Source organism: Talpa europaea (assembly GCF_964194135.1).
Source record: "Talpa europaea genome assembly, chromosome: 7".
Lineage (NCBI taxonomy): Eukaryota > Metazoa > Chordata > Mammalia > Eulipotyphla > Talpidae > Talpa > Talpa europaea.
Window position 1 is genome coordinate 110,009,611 of NC_140074.1, and position 21,765 is coordinate 110,031,375.

Genomic DNA, 21,765 nt, shown 5'->3' on the forward strand with positions numbered 1-21,765 from the left:
GCTATCTGCTTAGGAATGTTCTTTCTTTTCCTTAGAATGCAGGAAGACAAACTTGTTAAGCAAACAAGCTTGTTAAATGCAGGAGATAGGAATGCTCCCTTTTGTATCTGGTAGGGCAGGCACTTGCATCACTCAGACCCACGGTTGATTTGCCCCATCCATATCCAATTCCACTACCATTACAGATGAATCTACTACTCTATACATGAATTGTTACAGGATAAAGTTCTTTTCATGTAAGGACTAGTACAAGGAGCACATGTATTTTCTTTTATGATAAACTGTTTAGAATTAGAATTAACTGACTTTATAACCTTGATATGCTGCAGAATCTGTGATTTCTTAGACAGAGATCTTGGTTCTACATGAGATTTTCAGGTGGATCCTAGTTCTTGTGTTGCAATTATTTAAATAAAGTTTTCTGGCATGTAAAAACACTGTGTTCTTTCACACATACAGGAGATGTTGATTTTAAAATATGAATTCTTCCCAAAATTTAAAGTTTTAGCCTATTTTAAAACCCTGGTTTAAATTAGCCTGGTTTGACAGGGGGAAAGGAAATAGGTCTTATCAATCTCATTGACTATCAGATGTCACTAACTGTAACTTTATTAAGAGTAAATTACCTGGGGCCTCCCTGGTGGCGCAGCGGTTGAGCGCTGGGTTGCGAAGCTGCCCGCGGCCTCTGCGGTGCCGGTTCAATCCCCGGCTGCTCCCCGGCCACCTGAGGAGGGTCCCATATGCCGCGCAGACCTCTCCTGCCACCCGCTGCTCCCCTCAGCAGTGTACTTCGGTCCTTCTGCCTGCTCTGCTCCCCGCTCTGCCTCTGGTGAATTCTCTCACCCTCCCGCGCTTCTGACTGTACCCAGTGCATGTATAAACAAACAAACAAACAAACAAACAAAGAAAACATGCCTCTATTAAAAAAAAAAAAAAAGAGTAAATTACCTGGATTTATTTCTTATGATTCTGATTTCGCTCTCAAGAAATCTCTTGTATATTCTACTTATCTCTTTCTCCTCTGAAGTCTCTTAAAAAATAGTATCTACAAAAAGCATACCTAACGTGATAATTAATGGTGAAAATTTTGAAGCTTTCTGATTAAGATCAGGAACAAGTCTCATTTTCAACATTGTACTGGAAGTGTTAGGAGGAAAAGGATGTCCTAAAGCTAATTCCATACAGGCTTTGTGGACTCCACCCCCACCCCAGGCCAAAGCCAAAGACACTGGGAACTCCAAATCCCATCACCACCAAAGGGAAGGTGACTGGGACCTGAGGGTGGGGTTAAGCAGCCAAGTTGGTATAAAGCCAGACACGTGGGCTTTGGGGGGGCCCCCCCATTTTGGCTCTCCGCTAGCTAGCAGCGTTGGGCCAGCTCTGAGAGTGCCTTTGGGTTTCCAGGTCGTCGGATCGGGTAGGACACATTAAATACTTTATTTCCCTATTTTCTCCCTGAGTTGTACATTTTCCTTATTTCCTTTTCCCTTGTAGATAAACCTTTTATTAACCTTTTGTGTGTGCCTGTAGTGGAGTATTAATAAGTCCCTTTTAAGCGCGTTGGTGAGGACCCACAGCCAGGCAACCCATTCAATATCAGGGCTGTCCGATAACAGGATTCTTGTTTAATATAAGACAAGAAAAGGAAAGGAAAGGCATACAGATTGGAAAGAAAGAAATTAAACTATCTTTGTAGAAAATCTGAAAGAATTGACCAAAAAACCCTCCTTAAACTAATATGCATGATTGCTGGATACAGGGCTAACCTACAAAATTCAATTGCTTTCCTATGTAGTAGAACAAACAAATGCAATTACAATTCAGATGCAATTTGAAATAAAAAACACACACTATTTCCATTTATATTGCGTAAAATGAAATACTTAATTATAAATCTAACAAATCCATGCATTATATCTATGAGGAAAACTAACACTCTGATGAGCAAAATCCAAGGATTAGATAAGTGGAGAAATAATCCATGATCATGGATAGGATGGGTCAATATAGTGTTGGTGTCAGTTCTTCCTTACTTCTTATATAGATTCAATATAGCCCCAGTTAAAATCCCAGCAAGTTATTTTGTAAGTATTAACAAACTGAGTCTCAAATTTATATAGAGGCAAAAGACTCAGAATAGCCAACTAAATACTGAAGGAGAAGAACAAAGTTGGAGGACTAACACTATCTAATTTCAAGACTTACTACAAAACAAGAGTGATCAAGACTTTGTTGACAAAAGAATACAAATAAATCAATGAAACAGAACAGAGTCCAGAAATAGACCCATATAAATATGCTCTCAACAGAAACAGAGTCAATACAAAGGAGAAGAGATTGTGTTTTCAACAATGGAGAACAACTGGATGTCCACATTGAAAGAAAGTGAAGTTATAAAAGACTGAACCTCTTTCACAAAAATTAACTCAAAATGGATTATGTAACTACATGTAAAGCATAAAATAATAAAACTAGAAGATAACATAGAAAAGATTTAGACGACCTTGGGTTTGTTTATGACACTTTAAATATCAAGGAGTGATTCATGAAAGAATTAATCCATAATAATTGATTAAAACTATCTAATTTCTATTCCCCCCCCACAGTTTGTTTGAATCAAGATCCAAATAAATTCCAGATAGTGATTGACATTCATTTTAATCTATATGTTTCCCTTACATTTCTCACTTGCAATTTTTTTTTTTAAGAAACCACGTTGTCCCAAAGAGTTTCCTGCAGCCTGAATTCTGTCAACTGCATTCTTGTGGTGGTATTTAATGTGTTTCTCTGTCCCTTGTATTTTCTGTAAATTGAATTTAGAAGTTTTCAAAGGAATTTTTTTCAATTTTAAGAAAATTAAAAAAGAGAAAAAAAAATAGAACACCCACCACTATCCATTATACCCCTTCCACCCTTACTCTTACCTACCACCCTGTTCCCCTCAGGTAATCTCAGTTCAGTTATCAATGTCCTTTACTTTGTTATTATTGTTTTTTACATTTATCTAATTTATCCCCCCAAGTTCCCTCCACTGTGCTGCAAATGGCAAAATTTCATCCTTATAGTGGAATAATATTCCACTGTGGACACTGCACACCCTTTCTATTCAATCATCTCTCAGTGGGCAATAGTGGTACAATAAACATCGTGGTGTGTATAATTCTTTAAGTTGATGCTTTGGTACCCTTTTGATAGCTACCTAAAAGCAGCATTACTTTGTTTTTTAAGGAAAAACTTATTTAATTTTTAAGGAAGGTCATACCATTTTCCAAAATGGCTGACCCAATTTACATTCCCACCACCAGGGTAAAGGATGCTTCTTACTCTTCATCCTCAACAAAACCTGTTGCTAGTGGTCTTTCTGATGTCAGCTATTCTCACAGGCATGAAATAATACCTCATTGTTGTTTTTATCTTCATTTCCTTAATAAGACATGATGATAACCATCCTTTTACATATCTGTTGGTCATCTGTTTATCTTCTCTGCAAAAGCAGAGGATTCACCAGAGACAGAGTGGGGAGCAGAACAGGCAGATTGACTGAAATACACTGCTGAGGGGACCAGTAGGGGAGACAGGAGAAGTCTGCTGTGCCTTGTGGGTTAGCTCCCTGGCCAGTGGAGAATCAAACTCCTGCTGCAGTAGCTGGCAACAGCTTGATAGTGCTGTGTCTTTAACCCCTGTACCACCAGGGAGGCCCTGTAAAGTTAAATCTTTAAAGATCTCAAGACTTAGCAGTTCCACTTCAGGGTATATAACCCATAGCGCCTCAACATAACAACTGGAGGCAAGGAGAGAATATTCAAAATAACACAGTTGCATTTGTAGTAAGAAAATAGATACAACCCAAGCTTATTCTCCCAGTGGAAATTGTACAGCAGTGCAAATGAATAAAGTATAGTGGAACAGGAAAAAATGTGGAGCTTAGAAACATACTGAGTAAATAAAAACAAATCTTAGAATGTATGTACAGTGTATTTTATAAGCTCAAAAAACAAACCAAATAACATACTGAACATGTAAAATGTGATAAAACTGCTTTTACAAGTAATGGAGTAATAAATACAAAATCCAAGGATGTGGTTTCATTCGGGGAGGTTTCATTTGAGTATGAACGTGATGGAAAGAACCCCATGGAAAGGATAAGTTATTGGTAACTTCTGGTTCTTGAATTGAGTATTCAAACATATTAATATAAATTTTATAACTTACATGTGTTTCACACATAATTTTTGTAACCATTATATGACCTTGAAAACATAAAGAGAAAAAATGATTAATTTCAAATTTGAAATTATCCAAAAGACTAACAGGAAAAAAATTTAGTTCTGTTGTTTACCCGATGCTTTCTCACACAATTTTTAAAAATTTGATTCTGAATATAAATCTTGGAGGCTTGAGGGTCAGATACTAAGTAAGTTTGTTGAGGAAGAAGCCCTGAGGCCAAGAGGAGCCGCTGCCCCATCTAAGGCCATCAGTCTAGTAGGTGATGGGTCAGTGCCTCTAATTTCAGGCTCACACTCTGCATCTGGTGCTGTTTTCAAACACCCAGACTCACACCAAAACAGGGTATTCTGAAAAGAGGTCAAAATCATAAAAATTGACCATTTTTATGATGCTGTCATCATACCGGGAAACTGCCCATCAAAAACGCAGAAAACAGGAGGTAGCTTTCGAGGGGCCATGAGAGCATAGCTTATTGTTCCATTCATCCATTATAAACAAAAATAAGGATATTTTCTCTTTTCCTTAAAATCTGAGTAAGTTGCTTCATTTCAAAACATACTCATGGGCCTCCCTGGTGGCGCAAGGGGTTAAGACTCAACCTATGAAGCTATCCCCAGCCACTGCAGCACGAGTTTCATCCCCGGCCATCAAGCTACCCACTAGGTGCAGCACACCTCTCCTGACTCACCTGCTGCTCCCCTCAGCAGTGTATTTCAGTCAATCTGCCTGTTCTGTTCCCCACTCTGGAGAATCCTCTCAGCCCCTGCACCTCTGGCCTGTACCCCAGTTCTTGTATGCATAAACAAATAAATCTTTAAAAAAAAACCACTCACTTCTATAAGAACCCGCACAGAATGTAACTAAGACAGGAGGTGACCAGATACAGCGACTCTCTCTTCCCTTGACAGATGGGAAATAGCCGAAGGGCAGGAACATACCCGTGTCACTCACTTCTACAAACCAGCCTGCGCCTCCCTAGCCTCTTCAGTGCCACCTGCATCTCCTGGTTCCGCAGGGTGTAGATCATGGGGTTGAGCATGGGGGTCATGACTGTGTGGCAGAGGGACACAGCCTTGTCCATGGAGAAGGAGACAAAAGGCCGGGCATAGAGGTAAATGCTTGGGATGAACATCAACGACACCACGATGTTGTGGGTGGTACAGGTGGAAGCCGCCTTCCTCCTGGCCTGCTCTGAGTGTGCCCTGAGCATCACCAGGATGACGGAGTAGGAGACCAGAAGGAGGAAGAACCAGATGACATCCAGCATGCCACTGTTGCAGATCATGAGGAACTCCAGGACGGAAGTGTCTGTGCAGGCGAGTCTCAGCACTTGTGGAACATCACAGTAGAAGTTATCCAGGATGTTGGGGCCACAAAATGGCAGTGGGAGCAGCAGCACCAGTTGACTGATGGAGTGGACGAAACCTACCATCCAGGCTGTCACCACCAGTCCCACACAGAGCTGAGTGTTCATGATGGTGACATAGTGGAGGGGCCGGGAGATGGCGACCAGGCGGTCATTAGCCATCACTGAAAGGAAGAAGACCATGGCACCTCCCAGAAAGTGGAAGAAGAAGAGCTGGGCCATGCAGCCCTGGTAGGAGATTGTCTTCTTCTCAGAGAGGAAGTCCACCAGCATCTTTGGGGCAGTGACTGAGGAGAAACAGAAGTCTAAGAGAGCCAGGTTTCTCAGCAAAAAGTACATGGGTGTCTGGAGCTTGGAGTCCAAGGTCACTGTGATCACTATTAGGAGATTTCCCACCACAGTGGTGGTGTAAACAAACAGGAACACCACTAACAGGAAAACCTGGAGCTCTGGAGTCTGTGAGAGACCCAGGAAGATAAACTCTGATACCCAGGTGAGGTTCCCTGGCTCCATAGCATCCTCTCCATACACCTAAAGAAAACGAACCACAGACATAGATACATAAAGCCACTACTAGTCCTTCTAGAACTCGGAACCTCAGAACCGAATTGTCTCAGTGCATAGGGTGGACACCTCATGTGTGGTCCATGGCAAAGCTGCTGATTCAGTGGCCTTCTGTCTGGGGAATTACACTCACGAGCTACCTTAATGTCACCCAGAGACATAAGCAGCCTGCCTTTCAAAGTGTCAGTGTACAAAACTAAACCAAATTGAACCCTAGCTATGGCTGCTCAATTGAGGCTTCTAGAGCAGGGGAGAAAGTTGGGGTGGAGACAAAGGGAGAAGGGGGGCCCAATGGTCTGTGGTAAAAGACTATGGGTTCTTTGGTGGTGAGTGTGGTGACAGACATCTGAGGATATGTGAACCTGTTTCCCCTAAATCACATACAGTGTTGTAAACCAGTAATGATCATAACAATAGTCAATGGAATACTGTGTAGTGTTGGGAAAATACTGAGAATCCAACAGACCCAAGTCAAATTTCAGTTTTTCCATTTTCTTGAGATCAGAACTAGAATACATTACTTGATCTCTTTGGGTCTCAGTTTTCACATCAATGAGCTGGGACTAAAAGTATTTTCTTTATAATATTTTCTGAGGTCATAAGTATAATGATACTTGTAAACTTCCGCGAACAGTGCCTACAATATAACTGGTTTTCACTCTCTTCTGTGTCTAAAGACATCCTCCCTCTCAGTCTCAAATAAATGTTTTTTACCAATCATTCTTTTTTTTTTTTAATAATTTTTTTTTTTTTTTTTGTGGGACCCTCGCCAGTGGCCAGGGATCGAACTGGCGCTGCAGAGGTTGCGGGCAGCCTTGCAACCCAGCGCTCAACCGCTGCGCCACCAGAGGAGGCCCTTTTACCAATCATTCTTCATGCACAAATGAACACATTATAAGTTTAACAGATTTTCACATCTGTTTTTCTTCCATTATTCAACTTTAAGCTCCCAAAAGCATAGATCTGAATCTTATAATATTTTTGCACCCAGCAGCGCCCATCCATGCTCATAGTCAGTACTGAAAAAACATGTAGTGTTGACGGTTGTGCAGGTGAATAGCTGTAGAGTGTGTCCCCCAGCCCTTGCAGATCCAGAGGCCCCTTACTGACTGAGGATTGGACCCAGGTGTTGTATGTGCTGAGACATGGCAGAGAAGGACAGAGAGAATCTGTGGATGAAGGAATAGACTGTTGAATGAAGAGGACTCAGAGCTCTTCTGCAAAGAACAAGACTTAGATGTTACCGAATACAAGGGCAGAACAGAAAGGAAAATACTGAAATAAGAGAAATATAATAGACAAAGGAATAAAGAAAAAGATTAAGAGGCAGAGAGATGAAGGAATAGAGTGAGCGAAGGAAGGGAATGGAAAGGTGGTGGAATTGAGGAGAGAAGGGAACCGGAGGTGGAGAGGGAGACACAGGGTATCAGGGTTAGGGGTGATGTCACCTCCCCACTCCCCTGCTTGTCTCAACCTCTTATCTTTTCTCACCAGACCTACTGCAGTCTATTATCCATTAAAGATCATTTTAATCTCATCCTTCTGCTTCCATTCCTGTCCCTCTTCTATCCAACTTTCAATGAAACCTTTCTAATCTGGTCATTTTTCTCCCTTACTAAACTCATTTAATGATTATCTAGTGTCCTCAGCTTAAAACTCTCACACTCTTAGAAGCTACCTACTATGCTTTGTGAATCAATTCAGGCAGAAGAACATTCTTACATATGTAGATGCAACTCCTTCTTAACATGTCATAAAAAGCTGCAAAATGTAGCCTCCACCTACCATCCTAATCAGTATCTCCACACTCAGGATCTGACAGCTACTCGAGGAATTTAAACCTTCTCACATCTACCATGTTTTATGTCCAGTTATTTCTGTAGCTTTGGTAATAAATTCTGTTTCCTGAAATACCTTTCATGACCTTCTCAGCCTAAAAGTACTCAAATCTCACTTCTTAGTGACTCCTTAGCCATTTCTCCCATGCAGAATTAACCTATCATTTTTCTGGATTCCAATAGCATTTTTTAAGTGCCTCTGTTACAGCATTTATCATTTTTCAGTAGTCCCTATTAACTAGATCATAAATTCAATAACTTAGTAGCTTCAGCGCATTTAACAGCAACTCTGATTTAGCAGTTGCTAAAATAAAAAAAAATGCTTACTATTAATAAGCAATTGTGTGAGCTTCTTTTATGTGATTATGTGGAGAATTTTACAGTGTATTTGCTAATCCTTTGCTCTCAGCATATTCCCTCTAAACCAAAGGTCCAATTCTTCATTTGGTTGTTAAAAGCCTGGGTTTCCAATGCAACCCAAGGCCTCTTCTTTCAACATCACCTTCCCCCTGCTCTGCACATTCTAGACTTAACTACCATCAAACCTGTGTCACTTGTTTACTCTTTCCACCTTCTGGCAAATGTTTCTGGATCCTTCTTACAGTTGATCTATCTGCAGACAAGGAAACCCCGACCTCTAGCTCATAGAGGAAGGAGTTTCAGGTCTTACATCTTCTTGGAGATCCTTTTTCGGGCAACTACATTTTCCTGGCCGCTGCCCACACACGACGTAAACTCAGTTATGATGACCCTAGGGGACCAGGGTTATCCTTAGGGAGAAACTATGGGTCTGGGCTCAGGAAGCAGAGCTGGGCTGATTACCACTGGGGGCCTGAGAGCAATGGGATTTGTTAAAAAGTTTCTCAATCTCAAAAAACATATCTTCTTTGAAGGTCCTCCTTGGGGGCCAAATTTACCAAGGACAATGAGAATTTGAGAGATTTGTAAAGTGTGAGATTCTCAGATCAAGATCCAAAAGTGTTACAGGGCAGCCCCGATACAAAATGGGTTGCCTGACTGTGGGTCCTCATCCGCGTGCTTAAAAGGACTTATTAATACTCTACTGCAGGCACATGCGAAAGGTTAATAAAGGGTTTATTTACAATGGAAGGGAAAATGAGGAAATGTACAACTCAGGGAGAAAAGTGGGAGATAAAGTTTTAAATGTTTCCTACCTGATTCGCCGATCTAGAATCCCAAATGGCACTCTGAGATCTGGCCGCCAGCCACCAACCTTGAACCCAAGAGGCAAGCAAGAGACCACAAGGCGCACGTGTTTGGTTTTCATACCAAACCTGGCTGCTTAACTCCACCCTCAGGTCCCAGCAACCTTCCCTTTGGTAGTGACGGGATTTGTCTTTCCCAATGTCTTGATGGCTTCGGCCTGGAGTGGGGGTGGGGTCCACAAAGCCTGTATGGAATTAGCTCAGAACATCCTTTCCCTCTAACAAAAGAACAAGAGTCTCTTCAAGAGAAACAGATTCCCTGGGAGTTTTAGAAGAAGCCATTTCTTAGACCAGTGACCTTTACCCTTGAGAGAATCACCTGGAGGGCTTCTTTTAAAAAGGTCTTACCAGGGCCTCCCCGGTGGCGCAGTGGTTGAGCGCTGGGTTGCGAAGCTGCCCGCGGCCTCTGCGGCGCCGGTTCGATCCCCGGCTGCTCCCCGGCCACCGGAGGAGGGTCCCACATGGTGCGCAGACCTCTCCTGCCGCCCGCTGCTCCCCTCAGCAGTGTACTTCGGTCCTTCTGCCTGTTCTGCTCCCTGCTCTGGCTCTGGTGAATTCTCTCACCCTCCCGCGCTTCTGACTGTACCCAGTGCATGTATAAAACAAACAAACAAACTAAATAAATAAAGCATGCCTCTATTTTTAAAAAAAAAAAAAAAAAAAAAAGGTCTTACCGGTGAGAATGGCACATATTAAAAAAACTAGCAACAACAAATGTTGGCGAGGGTGTGGAGAAAAAGGAACTCTTCTGCACTGTTGGTGGGAGTGCAAACTGGTCCAACCACTATGGAGAGCTGTGTGGAGATTTCTGGACCTACTAAACATAGAGCTTCCATATGATCCAGCAATTCCACTCCTAGGTATTTACCCAAAGAACACAGAATCATCAATTCCAAAGAGCACCTGCACCCCTATGTTTATAGCAGCACTGTTTACAATAGCTAAGCTTTGGAAACAACCCAAATGCCCAAAAATAGATGACTGGATCAAGAAGATGTGGTACATATAAACCATGGAACCATGGAATATTACTCAGCATTCAAAAAAGATAAACACATGCAATTTGCAGCAACATGGATGGCGCTGGAAGGGATCATGCTCAGCGAAATAAGCCAAAAAGAAAAAGAAAAATACCGGATGGTCTCACTCATAGCAGGAATCTAGAAAACTTAAATAAGGGACCAGGAAAATGAATATAAGAAAGTGAAAATCAAAATCAACAAAAAACTATGAACCAGAGACACTTTTAGGGGGGTGGGAGGGGAGGGATTGGGGTCAGAATGGGGCGTTTGCAATTGTATGGGGAATATAACAATAAAATTTATAAAAAAAAATAAAATAAAAAAATTAAAAAAAATAAAATAAAATAAAAAGGTTAGCTGCCTCAGCACCGGCCTTTCTCATTGAGTTGGTAATGGTAAGGCCAAGAATTTGCATTCTTAACTAGTTCCCAGACAATGACAATGCTCTTGTTCCAAGGACCACACACTGAACCACTGTGTTCATTAAGCATCATTTTCCATAGCCCAAAATTGGAAACAACTTAAATCACTGATGGATGGATTAATGGATAAGGAACATATGGTATATCTGAATACAAAGGAATGCTAGCCAGCTATAACAAAAAAAGAGGAACTCTTGCCATTTGCAAGAAGGTGGATGGAAAGGTATAGGGGCAGGAATAGACACAGTACAGGTTTTCTATGATCCAGCAGACTGGGCAGAGGAGTCAGAGTCCTTAGTGGCTTTTGCAGGTCTTTTATTTGGGTTCACCAGGCATATGGCAGGCAGGAGTGCTGGGGGGCCGAGAGGCTGGCAGGCCTCCCAACCCCCAGCAAGTCTTCACTCTATCCAGGCTCTCCGGCCTTCTCTGCTTCTCTCTCGGCTTCTGCTGCTTCTTTCTTGGCTTCTCTTTCGGCTTCTACTGGTGTCCCCGTGATGCCACCCTTAAAAGCCCAGTCTCAGCCCAGGTGAATCCCATCAACCTATGCCCACACCCTACTCCAGGTGCCCTCCATCAGGCATGCATTCAGGACCGTAGGGTTCCGTCATCTATCCTAATGGCGGGAGGGCAGAAAAGCCTGATATATTTTACCTTACCCTACAGAGGGTATTAGCTCAGTGAACTAAGTCAGATGGAGAAAGTCAAACACTGTATAACCTCACTTATAATGTGGAATATAAAAAAAGAAAGCAAGTGAACAATCATAACAAAACTCTTAGATACAGAGAACAGATTGCCAGAAAGCAGAAGAGGGCTGGGAGTAGGTGAAACAGGTAAAGGGGTCCATTGTCTGATGGAGGAATGGAACTAGGTGCTGGTGTTGATTGTGTTACTGGGCAGGGAGAGGGGCACTCCAGAACCCCCAAACCTGCATGCTGTAAATAGGTTCTTGCATCTGCAGCATCAAGACAAAACACACAACACCTTCAAGGGAAAGGAACTTTCATACAATTAGTAAACAGTACAAAAAAGACAAAGAATACAGTTTCTAAATTAAGCACCTGAAGTTACCCATCCCCTCCTGGGTAAAGATTCAGCCAAATGGGATTGGCCCTGAGCAAGGCCCAAAAAACTGCCAAAAGTCTAAAGCACCTTCCAGCGGGTATCCATGGAAAAGGGTCAGACATAGACAGACATGTCTGGGAGGAAAAGAGCAAAATCAAAATCTAGATAAGAACTGCCATTGTTGGGCCTCCCTAGTGGCACAAGGGGTTAAGCATCAGCACTATGAAGCTATCCGCAGCCACTGCAGCATGAGTTTGACCCTCAGCCAGAGAGGTGATCCACATGGCACAGCAGACCTCTCCTGACTCCCCTGCTGCTCCCCTCAGCAGTGTGTTTCAGTCAATCTGCCTGTTCTGTTCCCCACTCTGTCTCTGGTGAAGACTCTCGCTCACTGCACCTCTGACCTGAACCCCAGTTCTTGTATGCATAAATAAATAAACCTTTAAAAAACAAATAAACAAACCTGCCATTGTTAACCTCCCCAAGGGTCTCTCACCCACATCTGTTTCACCCAGCCCAGGACCAAGAAGCAAGTGCAGTTTCTTCACATGTCTCTGCTCCATGTGCCTCCTCCAGATCTCCTTCTGGCTCTCCATTCTGCTTCTTTCCTTCTCCAGTCTCCTCTCCAGCTTCTTCCCCTCCCTGGCTCAGCTCCACTCTCCCTTGGGTGGGGCAGGGAACCTGGAACTTCCCCTTTTTGTGGGCACTACCCTGTTACAATTGTGGTGTAATATACACCAATGTTGAATTATAATGCTGCACACCTAAAACTTAGAAAGTGTTTGAAAACCAATGTTACTTCAATAAAATGTTTTTAATTAAAAAAAATTGTCAAACGTAACTATTGCTACAACTGTTAACTAAAATCAATTAAGAAATTACCCTTTGGGTCTTCCCTGATGGCGCAAGGGGTCAAGACACAACCTATGAAACTGTCCGCAGCCTCCGAAGCACAAGTTTGATCCCCGCAGGCCAGGGAGCAACCCACATGGTACAGCAGACCTCTCCTGACTCATCTGCTGCTCCCTTCAGCAGTGTACTTCGGTCAACCTGCCTGTTCTGTTCCCCACTCTGTCTCTGGTGAATCCTCTCACCCCCCCCCACACCTTTGGCCTGCACCCCAGCTCTTGTATGCATAAATAAATAAATCTTAAAAAAAAAAGTTATCCCTCTCCTTGGGCTCAACCAAGGGGCATAAGCCGAGAGTCAGAACCCAGCTTACAGGGTCCCGTGAAGAGGCTGCATTCACAGGGAAGCTGCCTGACTGCTGCCTCCAGGCAAATCAGTAACCTCAAAAAAAGATGGACTTATGGGTTTCTGGCAATGCTGAAACTAAACTACCAGTTCCCAGAGATAAGTCTCTGCATAAACAGAGTAAATTTGGACAGCCCTCTTTATTTTCCTCCATGCATAGATAGCATCAGATAGATGTATTAACTGTACTCCTGTAACAGGGTGGTCCCCAGGAAAAGGGGAGGTTCCAGGTTCCCTGCCCCACCCAAAAGAAGGGTGGAGCTGAGCAGGGAGGAGAAGCAGCTGCAGAGGAGACTGAGGAAGGGAGGAAGCAGGATGGAGCCAGAAGGAGACCTGGAGGAGGCACATGGAGCCGAGAGACATGTGAAGAAACTGCGCTTGCCTTTTGGTCGTGGTCTGGTTGAAACAGATGTGGGTGAGAGACCCGTGGGGAGGTGACAATGGCGGTTTTTGTCTCAATTTTGATTTTGCTCTTTTCCTCCCAGACTTGTCTGGTTGTTTCTAATCCTTTTCTGTGGGTCCCCACTGGAAGATGCTTTAGACTTGTGGCAGGCTTTGGGGCCTTGCTCTGGGCCAATCCCATTTGGATGGAGTTTTACCCACGAGGGAACGGGTAACTTTGGGTGCTTGATTTAGAAACTATATTCTTTGCCTTTCCTGTATTGTATACTAATTGTATTAAAGTTCCTTTTCATTAAAGTCTCATGTTTTCTGTTGATGCGGTAGACGGCAGAACCTATTTTAAGCAGGCAGGTTTGCGGGGTCTGGGCTGCCCCTCTCCCTGCCCTGTAACACTCCTACCCAAAATTTCTTTGACTCTGCAGAAGTCCTCGAATAACCAAATTGATACCAAACTTACTAACTCAGGTTTGTGTATATAATATGCAGCTAACCCAGAATGCTGAAACACTGGCATTAGAGCAGGGAAAGTTTATTGCAGATGGACAAAAAAGGAGACATGGAAAAAAAACCCTTAAAATCTGCACCCGCACCACCTCCCACCCCTGCACAACCCCATACATAGGGGAAGGGGCTACATTGATTTGGGGAGTTGAGTTGACATCATTTAAAAATGGCAAGTTGGGGCCTCCCTAGTGTCACAAGGGGTTAAGATGAAGCATTATGAAGCTATCTGCAGCCACTGCAACACGAGTTCAATCCCTGGCCAGGGAGCTACCCGCATGGCACTGTAGACCTCTCCTGTCTTGCCTGCTGCTCCCCCCCAGCACTGTATTTCTCTAGATCTGCCTGTTCTGCTCCCCTCTGTGTCTCTGGTGAATCCTCTCACCCATCACACTTCTGGCCTGTACCCCAGTTCTTGTATGCATAAATAAATAAATCTTTTTAATACATAAATAAATAAATAATGCAAGTTGGTAGAGTTGATTGATTGCTTTCTGCTGAATCTTGGTGTGACTTGAATCTGGGTCCCCCAGTGCAATAAAAACAAGCACCCCTCGTGTCTGCATGTCCATTTGACAACGAGCCAGGCATCTTCATGCTATCTTCCAGGGCTTATTTTCAGTCTAGGCAATAAGAGGTCACCTGGAGGACAGTGAACGCTCTTTTGGGCCTGCGTGCTGAAACACAACTTGTGAAAAAATCTGGTTTAAAATGGGTGGAGGTATTTTTGTCCCCTTATTTCATGCTCACAACCCTACCCTGCTGTTATTGCTAGGTAAGCAAGAGTCAGGAGCCAGCTTCCTCTCCAAGCTCTGGCACTTGTTTTTCATCTCTAAGTTTGCTTGAATAGTTTGTAAAACTATTCAATTTTATAATATATATCCAGATTTATGAGAAAAAGATAGAAGTGTGAAAATGCTTAACACAGTACCTGATATGGGAGTTGGTTTGCAAAAATATTAGTTGAACCTCAATCATCCACACATGATAAAGATAATTCCTCCACTTTTCATATGAGAAAACAAAAATTCACAAAGATTTTTCATTTACAGTGGACCTACTTGGCGTTCACGCCATGCCCCAAACAACTAGGTTCTTGCCTAGCCTCTTCACGGTTGCCTGCATCTCCTGGTTCCGCAGGGTGTAGATCATGGGGTTGAACATGGGGGTCATGACTGTGTAGCTGATGGACACAGCCTTGTCCATGGGGAGGGGGGTGAAGGGCCGGGAGTAGATATAAATACAGGGAATGAAGATCATCGACACCATGATGATATGGGTGGTACATGTGGAAGCCACCTTCCTCCTGGCCTGCCCTGAGTGTGCCCTGAGCATCACCAGGATGACAGAGTAGGAGAGCAGAAGCAGTATGAACCAGATGAGGACCAGCATGCCACTGTTGGAAATCATGAGGAGCTCCAGGAGAGAGGTGTCTGTGCAGGCGAGTCTCAGCACTTGTGGAACATCACAGTAGAAGTTATCCAGGATGTTGGGGCCACAAAATGGCAGTGGGAGCAGCAGAGCCAGCTGGACTTTGGAGTGGACAAAGCCCCCTACCCAGGCAGCTACCACCAGTCCCACACACAACCTAGTGTTCATGAAGGTGACATAGTGGAGGGGCCTGGAGATGGCTATGTAGTGGTCATAGGCCATGACCGAGAGGAAGAAGACAGCTGCGCCTCCCAAGAGGTGGAAGAAGATCTGGGCCATGCAGCCCTGGTAGGAGATAATCTTGGGCTCGTGAAAGAAGTCCACCAGAATCTTTGGGGAAGTGACCGTGGAATAGCAGAGGTCTATGACAGCCAGATTTCGGAGCAGAAAATACATGGGTGTGTGGAATCGGGAGTCAAAAGTCACAGTGACCATGACAAGGAGGTTTCCCATGATGGTGGTGACATAGACAATGAGGAATACCAGGAATAGTAGTTTCTGGAGCTCCTGGGTCTGTGAGAACCCTAAGAGGACAAACTGTGACACACGTGTGATGTTATGTGGTTCCATGGGATCTTCTCCACGTGTCTAGGGAGAAACCATGCAAAACAAAGATCATGAAAGTGTAAGCACTTCCTTTTGGAGGGTCAGGATTGAGTTGATCAGGTTGAATGTTGAGACCATTCCAAGATGAAGTTTGGGAGGCCCTCCCAGGGTTTAAATACTTTTTTAAGGGTCACACAGTCTTATCTCTCTACCCATGTCCTGCATTATTTGACATGCATTCGTGGGGTCTTTTCCCTTTGGACCATGCTGTCTTTGTCTGTGGATTTCATGTCTGATTCACACCTACATCTAAACACAGTACCTGTGAAGCCCAGGATCCAGAAACCTAATTGAATCAATCAATGCATGAATAAGTGTGTCAGTGAGTATCTGTGGCCACAAACATCATTGACCTAGGTGCATACATCTTGAGAGGATGTAGTGACTAATAGTTTTACATAAGCAAATAGATGTTTGTTTATCCTGAGGCAAATGGTTCCTGTTGACGGAAGAGACTGAGTTATGTATTGGAAGAAATCGTCATAAACTCAGAGGCAAATGTGAAGAAAAGCAAGCAGGTGATCTTGGCTGTAGTGAAACTGGGATAATGAATGCTTCTCAAACTTTTCCATGGAGATACTTCTCCAGTGACATTTGTTACTATGGGGACCTCTGTGGGGGGCACTCAAAGCAGCCTGGGACAAACGCAAAATTTCCTTGAATTTTCATGTTTTGTATTTAAAATTTATGTGAATTTTCTATCATTCACATAGTTCTAGATGCTCTTTGAGAGACTTCTTAAAATTAGCATTCTTCAGTATTGTGGCTTGTAAAACTTTAGTAAAACCAAGGTGTCACATAACATAGCGGGTAGGAGAGATCTGTTTCTTCAGTAAATAAAAGTTTTAGAAGACATTCAATTAAGAATGAAACTGAGGTTTTTGATGTTAAAACTCATTCACTTGAGTTCTACTTTTCCAAAATTGTTTTCTCTACTGGTCAGGAAAATTTGCACTGAGGGCCCACCCTTTAAAGACAATAGAACATAGAATGTTCACTTTTTCCTGATCCCACCTGGCATAGGGAAGGGACAATAGCAATTGCACTGATGTTCTATTCATAAGGGAGTTGAATGAATAGTAAAGTCATCATATATATAATGTCTATACAGATTACATAAATTCCGGTTGTATAGTAAAAAGATTCCTGTCAACACTTGTAGACAAGTGTAAAACAGAATTATCTCTAAAATTATCTGTGAACTACTACAGTACTCAAAATGCTGCCATGTTCATTTCATCTAAAACTGCTTTTATCCTCAAATACTTGTGTAAAATTTGTTCTATTTATTCTGTGGCTTCACCTACCCCTAGCATAGAAACTCTTGAAAAGCATCCACAGGGGCAATTGAGAACCCCGGCAAGTTCTCTGGTGGAAAATTATGTGACAAAACAGGGTTAAAATGGGCTTAAGTTAGCACAGTAGAGTAGGCAGCCAAGACAGCCAGGAGTGGAGAGGATGCTTCCTGGAGCACTGTCAGAGCAAACCCAATGGAAAGGAACACATTTTTGTCTCTGCCATTGAGTCTCTGCTCTATCATACGGTGTCAAGGCTAGACTGGATGAGCAGCAGAGTAAATGGTCTACTTTGGTCTCTCTGAGAAAACCCATGACTTTTAATCCCTTCAGTGGCCAACCTCAATCTTCCCACTTAATCATTGATTGTTAAAATACCAATAGAATAGCTTCATTGCCCCTATTTTTATCTTCATCCCTATTAGGATTACAACTATCATACGCTTTTATATGCCTTTGTCAGTCAGAGACACTCAGCAACACTATATATGTCAACTGTATAAAATATATTTTCTTATTTAGTTCAAAAATTTTCCATGGTTCTTTATCTTCTATGGTAAAGAATTCACATTTTCAGGGGCTTCCAGACAAACTGGTTCCTACCTTTCTTTCCAGACTCATCTGCTGCTTAACAGCAATAGTGGAAGTAGTAGTAGTAGTAGTAGTAACTGTCATTGTGAGAGTAAACATTTCTTAAGTATTACCTATGTGTTAGTTACTATGCTGTGCATTTTATAAGCATTACTGTTTAATATCCATCTATTATTCACATGCTTATAAAGTATACTAAATACTATTAATCATCTCCACTTTACAAGTAAGGAAACTGAGGCTTAAAGATATTAAATAATTTGCTTCTGGTCACAGAGATTCAGTAGCAGAACTGGGACTCTGATCTGGTCCAGTTAGCCCCAGGGTCCACACTCCTACCTACTCTTATCTTCCAACTTTCTCCCCCCAAGAATGCCTGGCTTCAACCAAACTAATCTCCTCAGTCCTTCAAGTCTCAGTGCCTTTTATTAGGCCAGTGCCTCACTTGTATGGTCTTCCTATCCGGTTCACCTATCTGAAGTCTACGCCTTCTTCAAGGTTCAAGAGTGATTTGCTCTTCCACGACATTGCCCCATATCGGGATTTTTCCAAAAGGATGGATCTGTCACTCTGTCACCTCATATGTGTTTGCAATTCTTCATGATTAGTTCCCCCCAAAATACTTGATTGTTTGATGGTGAGTAGAGTTTTGAGATGGGCCAGGCCATTGTGGCAGGTGACAGAGTAGCCACTGGATGAAGGAGTTCAGTTTAAAGAACCTGGAAGAGAATCTAAGAATCATAATTTCCGGCATCACCAGACTGGCAAACCCGGGAGCATCATCTTGGCATGGCCAGCATTCTTTACAGAAACTCAGAAGAATCTTTGGAATTGATGTTTCCATCTATATGCATTTACAATAGGCTTAGGAGGATTCTGGATCAGAATGAAAGTTAAGAGACATAAGAGGGGGGCATGGGTATGGCTGGGGTAAGGGAAGGATTCCAGACCCCTTTCTTGTCTCTCATCTGTCTTGCTCTTAGGAAGTCAGTCCACACAGGACTGAGAGAGGAGGAGGGAATATGTGGTTCCAAAAATCGGAGCAAATCTAGTGTGGTGATCTTGGGACTATGAGTGGGTTTTATTAAACACATGATTTAAGAAAAGGGAAGATGGAGGTATAGCAATAAAGAAGGAATTAAAAACCTGGAGTGAGTGGGAGAGGCAGCAGGCTGAGGAGGACGGTGGAAAAAGAAAAGAAAATTAAAAAAAGAAACATTAGAAGGTGGGAAGTACGAGAGAAAGACCTGGTGTGTGGGAAGAAGCTGTGTATGTGTGTAGGAGGTGGGGGAGAAACCAATTGTGTCTATATTCTGCTCTCCCTCCTACCCTCTGTCCTGAATTCCACTCAACACATAAGCTGCTAAGACAAAAGTTGTTGTTTCATATTTGTTCCCCAAATCCCATTCCCCCAGAATTATTGCTGAACGATTTCCCCAAACCTTCCCTCCACCCATTGCTGATCTTAAAAGCTTTGGCTGGAGCTTTCTCAGGTTGACCAGGGGAAGGACCCTGGACCATCACCTACCTCTAGGCCAAAGTGGCCAAGGAGACTTAGAACCTCCCATCTTCTGGGCCACCCTTCTTCTATAGCTCCATTATCTTCCTGGTCTTTCTTTGACCAAAAATACAAATAGAATTGGCCTTAAGGGAAGGGACATTTCTCGGGAGACAAAACTTAGGCTAAATTCATGAGATGACGCTGGGTTGGAGCTGTTCAGAGCTAGAGCAAGGGGAGTGATTAAAAAGTATGTGAGCTCTTGCATCAGACACATATAATCATTTGGAAACTCTTGAGGACATACATACACATCAGGGACAGTGATCACAGGATGAAGATGAGGAAGGATAAAAGCCCTCAAGGGAAATGAATTCCCAGGGAGGTTTACAAGAAAACCAAATTCCTCAAGGTCAGTGCCATGGATAGTGCACAGCTCTACTCTCTCCTGCCACCACTGTAGTTGAAAAGTGACTATATCTAGAACACGGTCTGGGTCACACCCTCTATAGCATAAATCCTGAAGCTTTTTTTCACAAGTACAGTTGTCAAGGTATCTCTCACCCCAACCTCTGATCTGCCCCCCTTAAGCCAGAAAGAACTTCTCAATATAAGTTGGTTAATTTTACACCTCAAAATTCACATACCATAAAATTCACACTTGAGTGGATTTTAGTATATTCACAAGCTTATGTAACCATCACCACTATCTCACTCCAGAACTCCTCTTTTGTTTTCTCCCTAGTTTCTCAGGATTTGCTAATTCTGGACATTTCATATAAATGGAATCATATAATATATGATCTTGTATGTCTTGTTTCTTTCACTTATAATGTTTTCAAGCTGCATCCATGTTGTAGCAGGTATGAGGACTTCATTCCTCTTTATGACTCCATAATACTCCATTGTACAATATACTTTTGTTTACTCATTAATCAGTTCGTATACATTTGTGCTGTTTCTATTTTTTTACTATTATGAATAATGCTGCTACACACAAGTTTTTGTGTGGAGAGGAAACAGGTGAAACCTGGGACTAAGGGTGATCCAATTGGGTCCAGGTGGGTCCTCAACTGTGCACTTACAACTGCAGGGATATGACTCAAAAGCAGACACACAGGGAGAAAAAAATAACAGGATTAATTTTCATAGGGAATGAGAAAATGGAGAGGAGAGAGGTGGCCAGGTGCTGTCCGTCTTACCCCAGACAGCACCCACTGAGCAGAGACAGGGTCCAAGCTGAAGTCATACGAGGCAAGCTGGTGGCTTCTCTGCAACCATCCCTCCTCCGTAGTGGCTTAACTGTCTCGGCACCAGTCATTGAACTGTTGAAGCCCCAGTGGTTTCACTGTGAAAGTGTCAGCCACTTTTAACTGATAAAGTGCCAGTCCCATCTCTATTTCCCATCAACTCTGAGACCATCAGGGGTAGAATCTGGAAAACTCCACCTTGTACCACTGAGTTAACTTTGAGCACCACCCACTGTCTTGGAGGTTTCTACTCACTGTTCCTCTTACAGATACATATTTGCAATTATCTTGGATATATGCCTAAGGAATAGAAGTAATGGGTCATATGGTGACTCTATGTTTAATCTTTCTAGGAACTGCTAGTCTGGTTTCCAAAGGCTGTAACATTTTATGTTACATGAGCAGTAATATTTTCTCCACATCATCACCAACAATTCTAATTGCCTGTCTTTTTATTATATCCATCCTAGTGGGAGTAAAGTGGTATATCATTGAGTTTTGATGTGCATTTCCTTAATGAACAATGATGTTGAAGAACTTTTCATGTGCTTGTTGGCTATCTGTAGCAAAGTCTACTCAAATCCTTTGTCCATTTGTCTTTTCGTTGCTGAGTGAAAGCATTCTTTTTAATATCTAGGATATTAAAGCCTTATAAGATATATGATTTACATATTTTCTCCCATTCTATAGGTTTTTTAACATTTATGATAATGTGCACTGATGCACAAAAGATACTACTTTTTAAATTTTCATATATCTATTTATCTTTTACAAATTATTGGAGTAGCATTGGTTTATTTTATTTTTTTTAGAGATTTATTCATTTATTTATACAAGCACTGGGGTACAGTCAGAAGCGGGGAGGGTGAGAGAATTCACCAGAGCCAGAGCGGAGAGCAGAACAGGCAGATTGATGAAGTACACTGCTGAGGGGAGCAGCGGGCCGCAGGAGAGGTTTGCGCGCCATGTGGGACCCTCGACCCGAGGCCGGGGATTGAACCGGCTCTGCAGAGGCTGCAGGCAGCTTCGCAACCCAGTGCTCAACTGCTGCGCCACCGGGGAGGCCCAGAGTAGCATTGGTTTAAAACATTAAATAAGTTTCAGGTGTACAACAGTATAATTTGACATCTGCATATTCTACAATATGAGCAACATCAAAAATCTAGTTTTGATCTTCCACAATACAATTGACCTCTTTTACTCAATT

At 42.7% G+C, this 21,765-nt stretch overlaps 2 protein-coding genes across 2 annotated transcripts; both read right to left on the reverse strand.

The window, feature by feature from the left end:
* Positions 1 to 5,170: 5,170 nt before the first annotated feature.
* Positions 5,171 to 6,106, reverse strand: LOC311174646 (olfactory receptor 4D2-like; the record flags this gene model as incomplete). The annotated part of the gene is made up of 1 exon (XM_084239233.1): positions 5,171 to 6,106. One exon carries the CDS (start codon positions 6,104 to 6,106, stop codon positions 5,171 to 5,173), a length of 936 nt encoding a protein of 311 aa, XP_084095359.1.
* An 8,849-nt stretch (positions 6,107 to 14,955) lies between these two features.
* LOC311173870 (olfactory receptor 4D1-like) lies at positions 14,956 to 15,898 on the reverse strand (the record flags this gene model as incomplete). The annotated part of the gene is made up of 1 exon (XM_084237955.1): positions 14,956 to 15,898. Exon 1 carries the CDS (start codon positions 15,886 to 15,888, stop codon positions 14,956 to 14,958), a length of 933 nt encoding a protein of 310 aa, XP_084094081.1. The 5' UTR covers positions 15,889 to 15,898.
* Between the last annotated feature and the right edge of the window lie 5,867 nt (positions 15,899 to 21,765).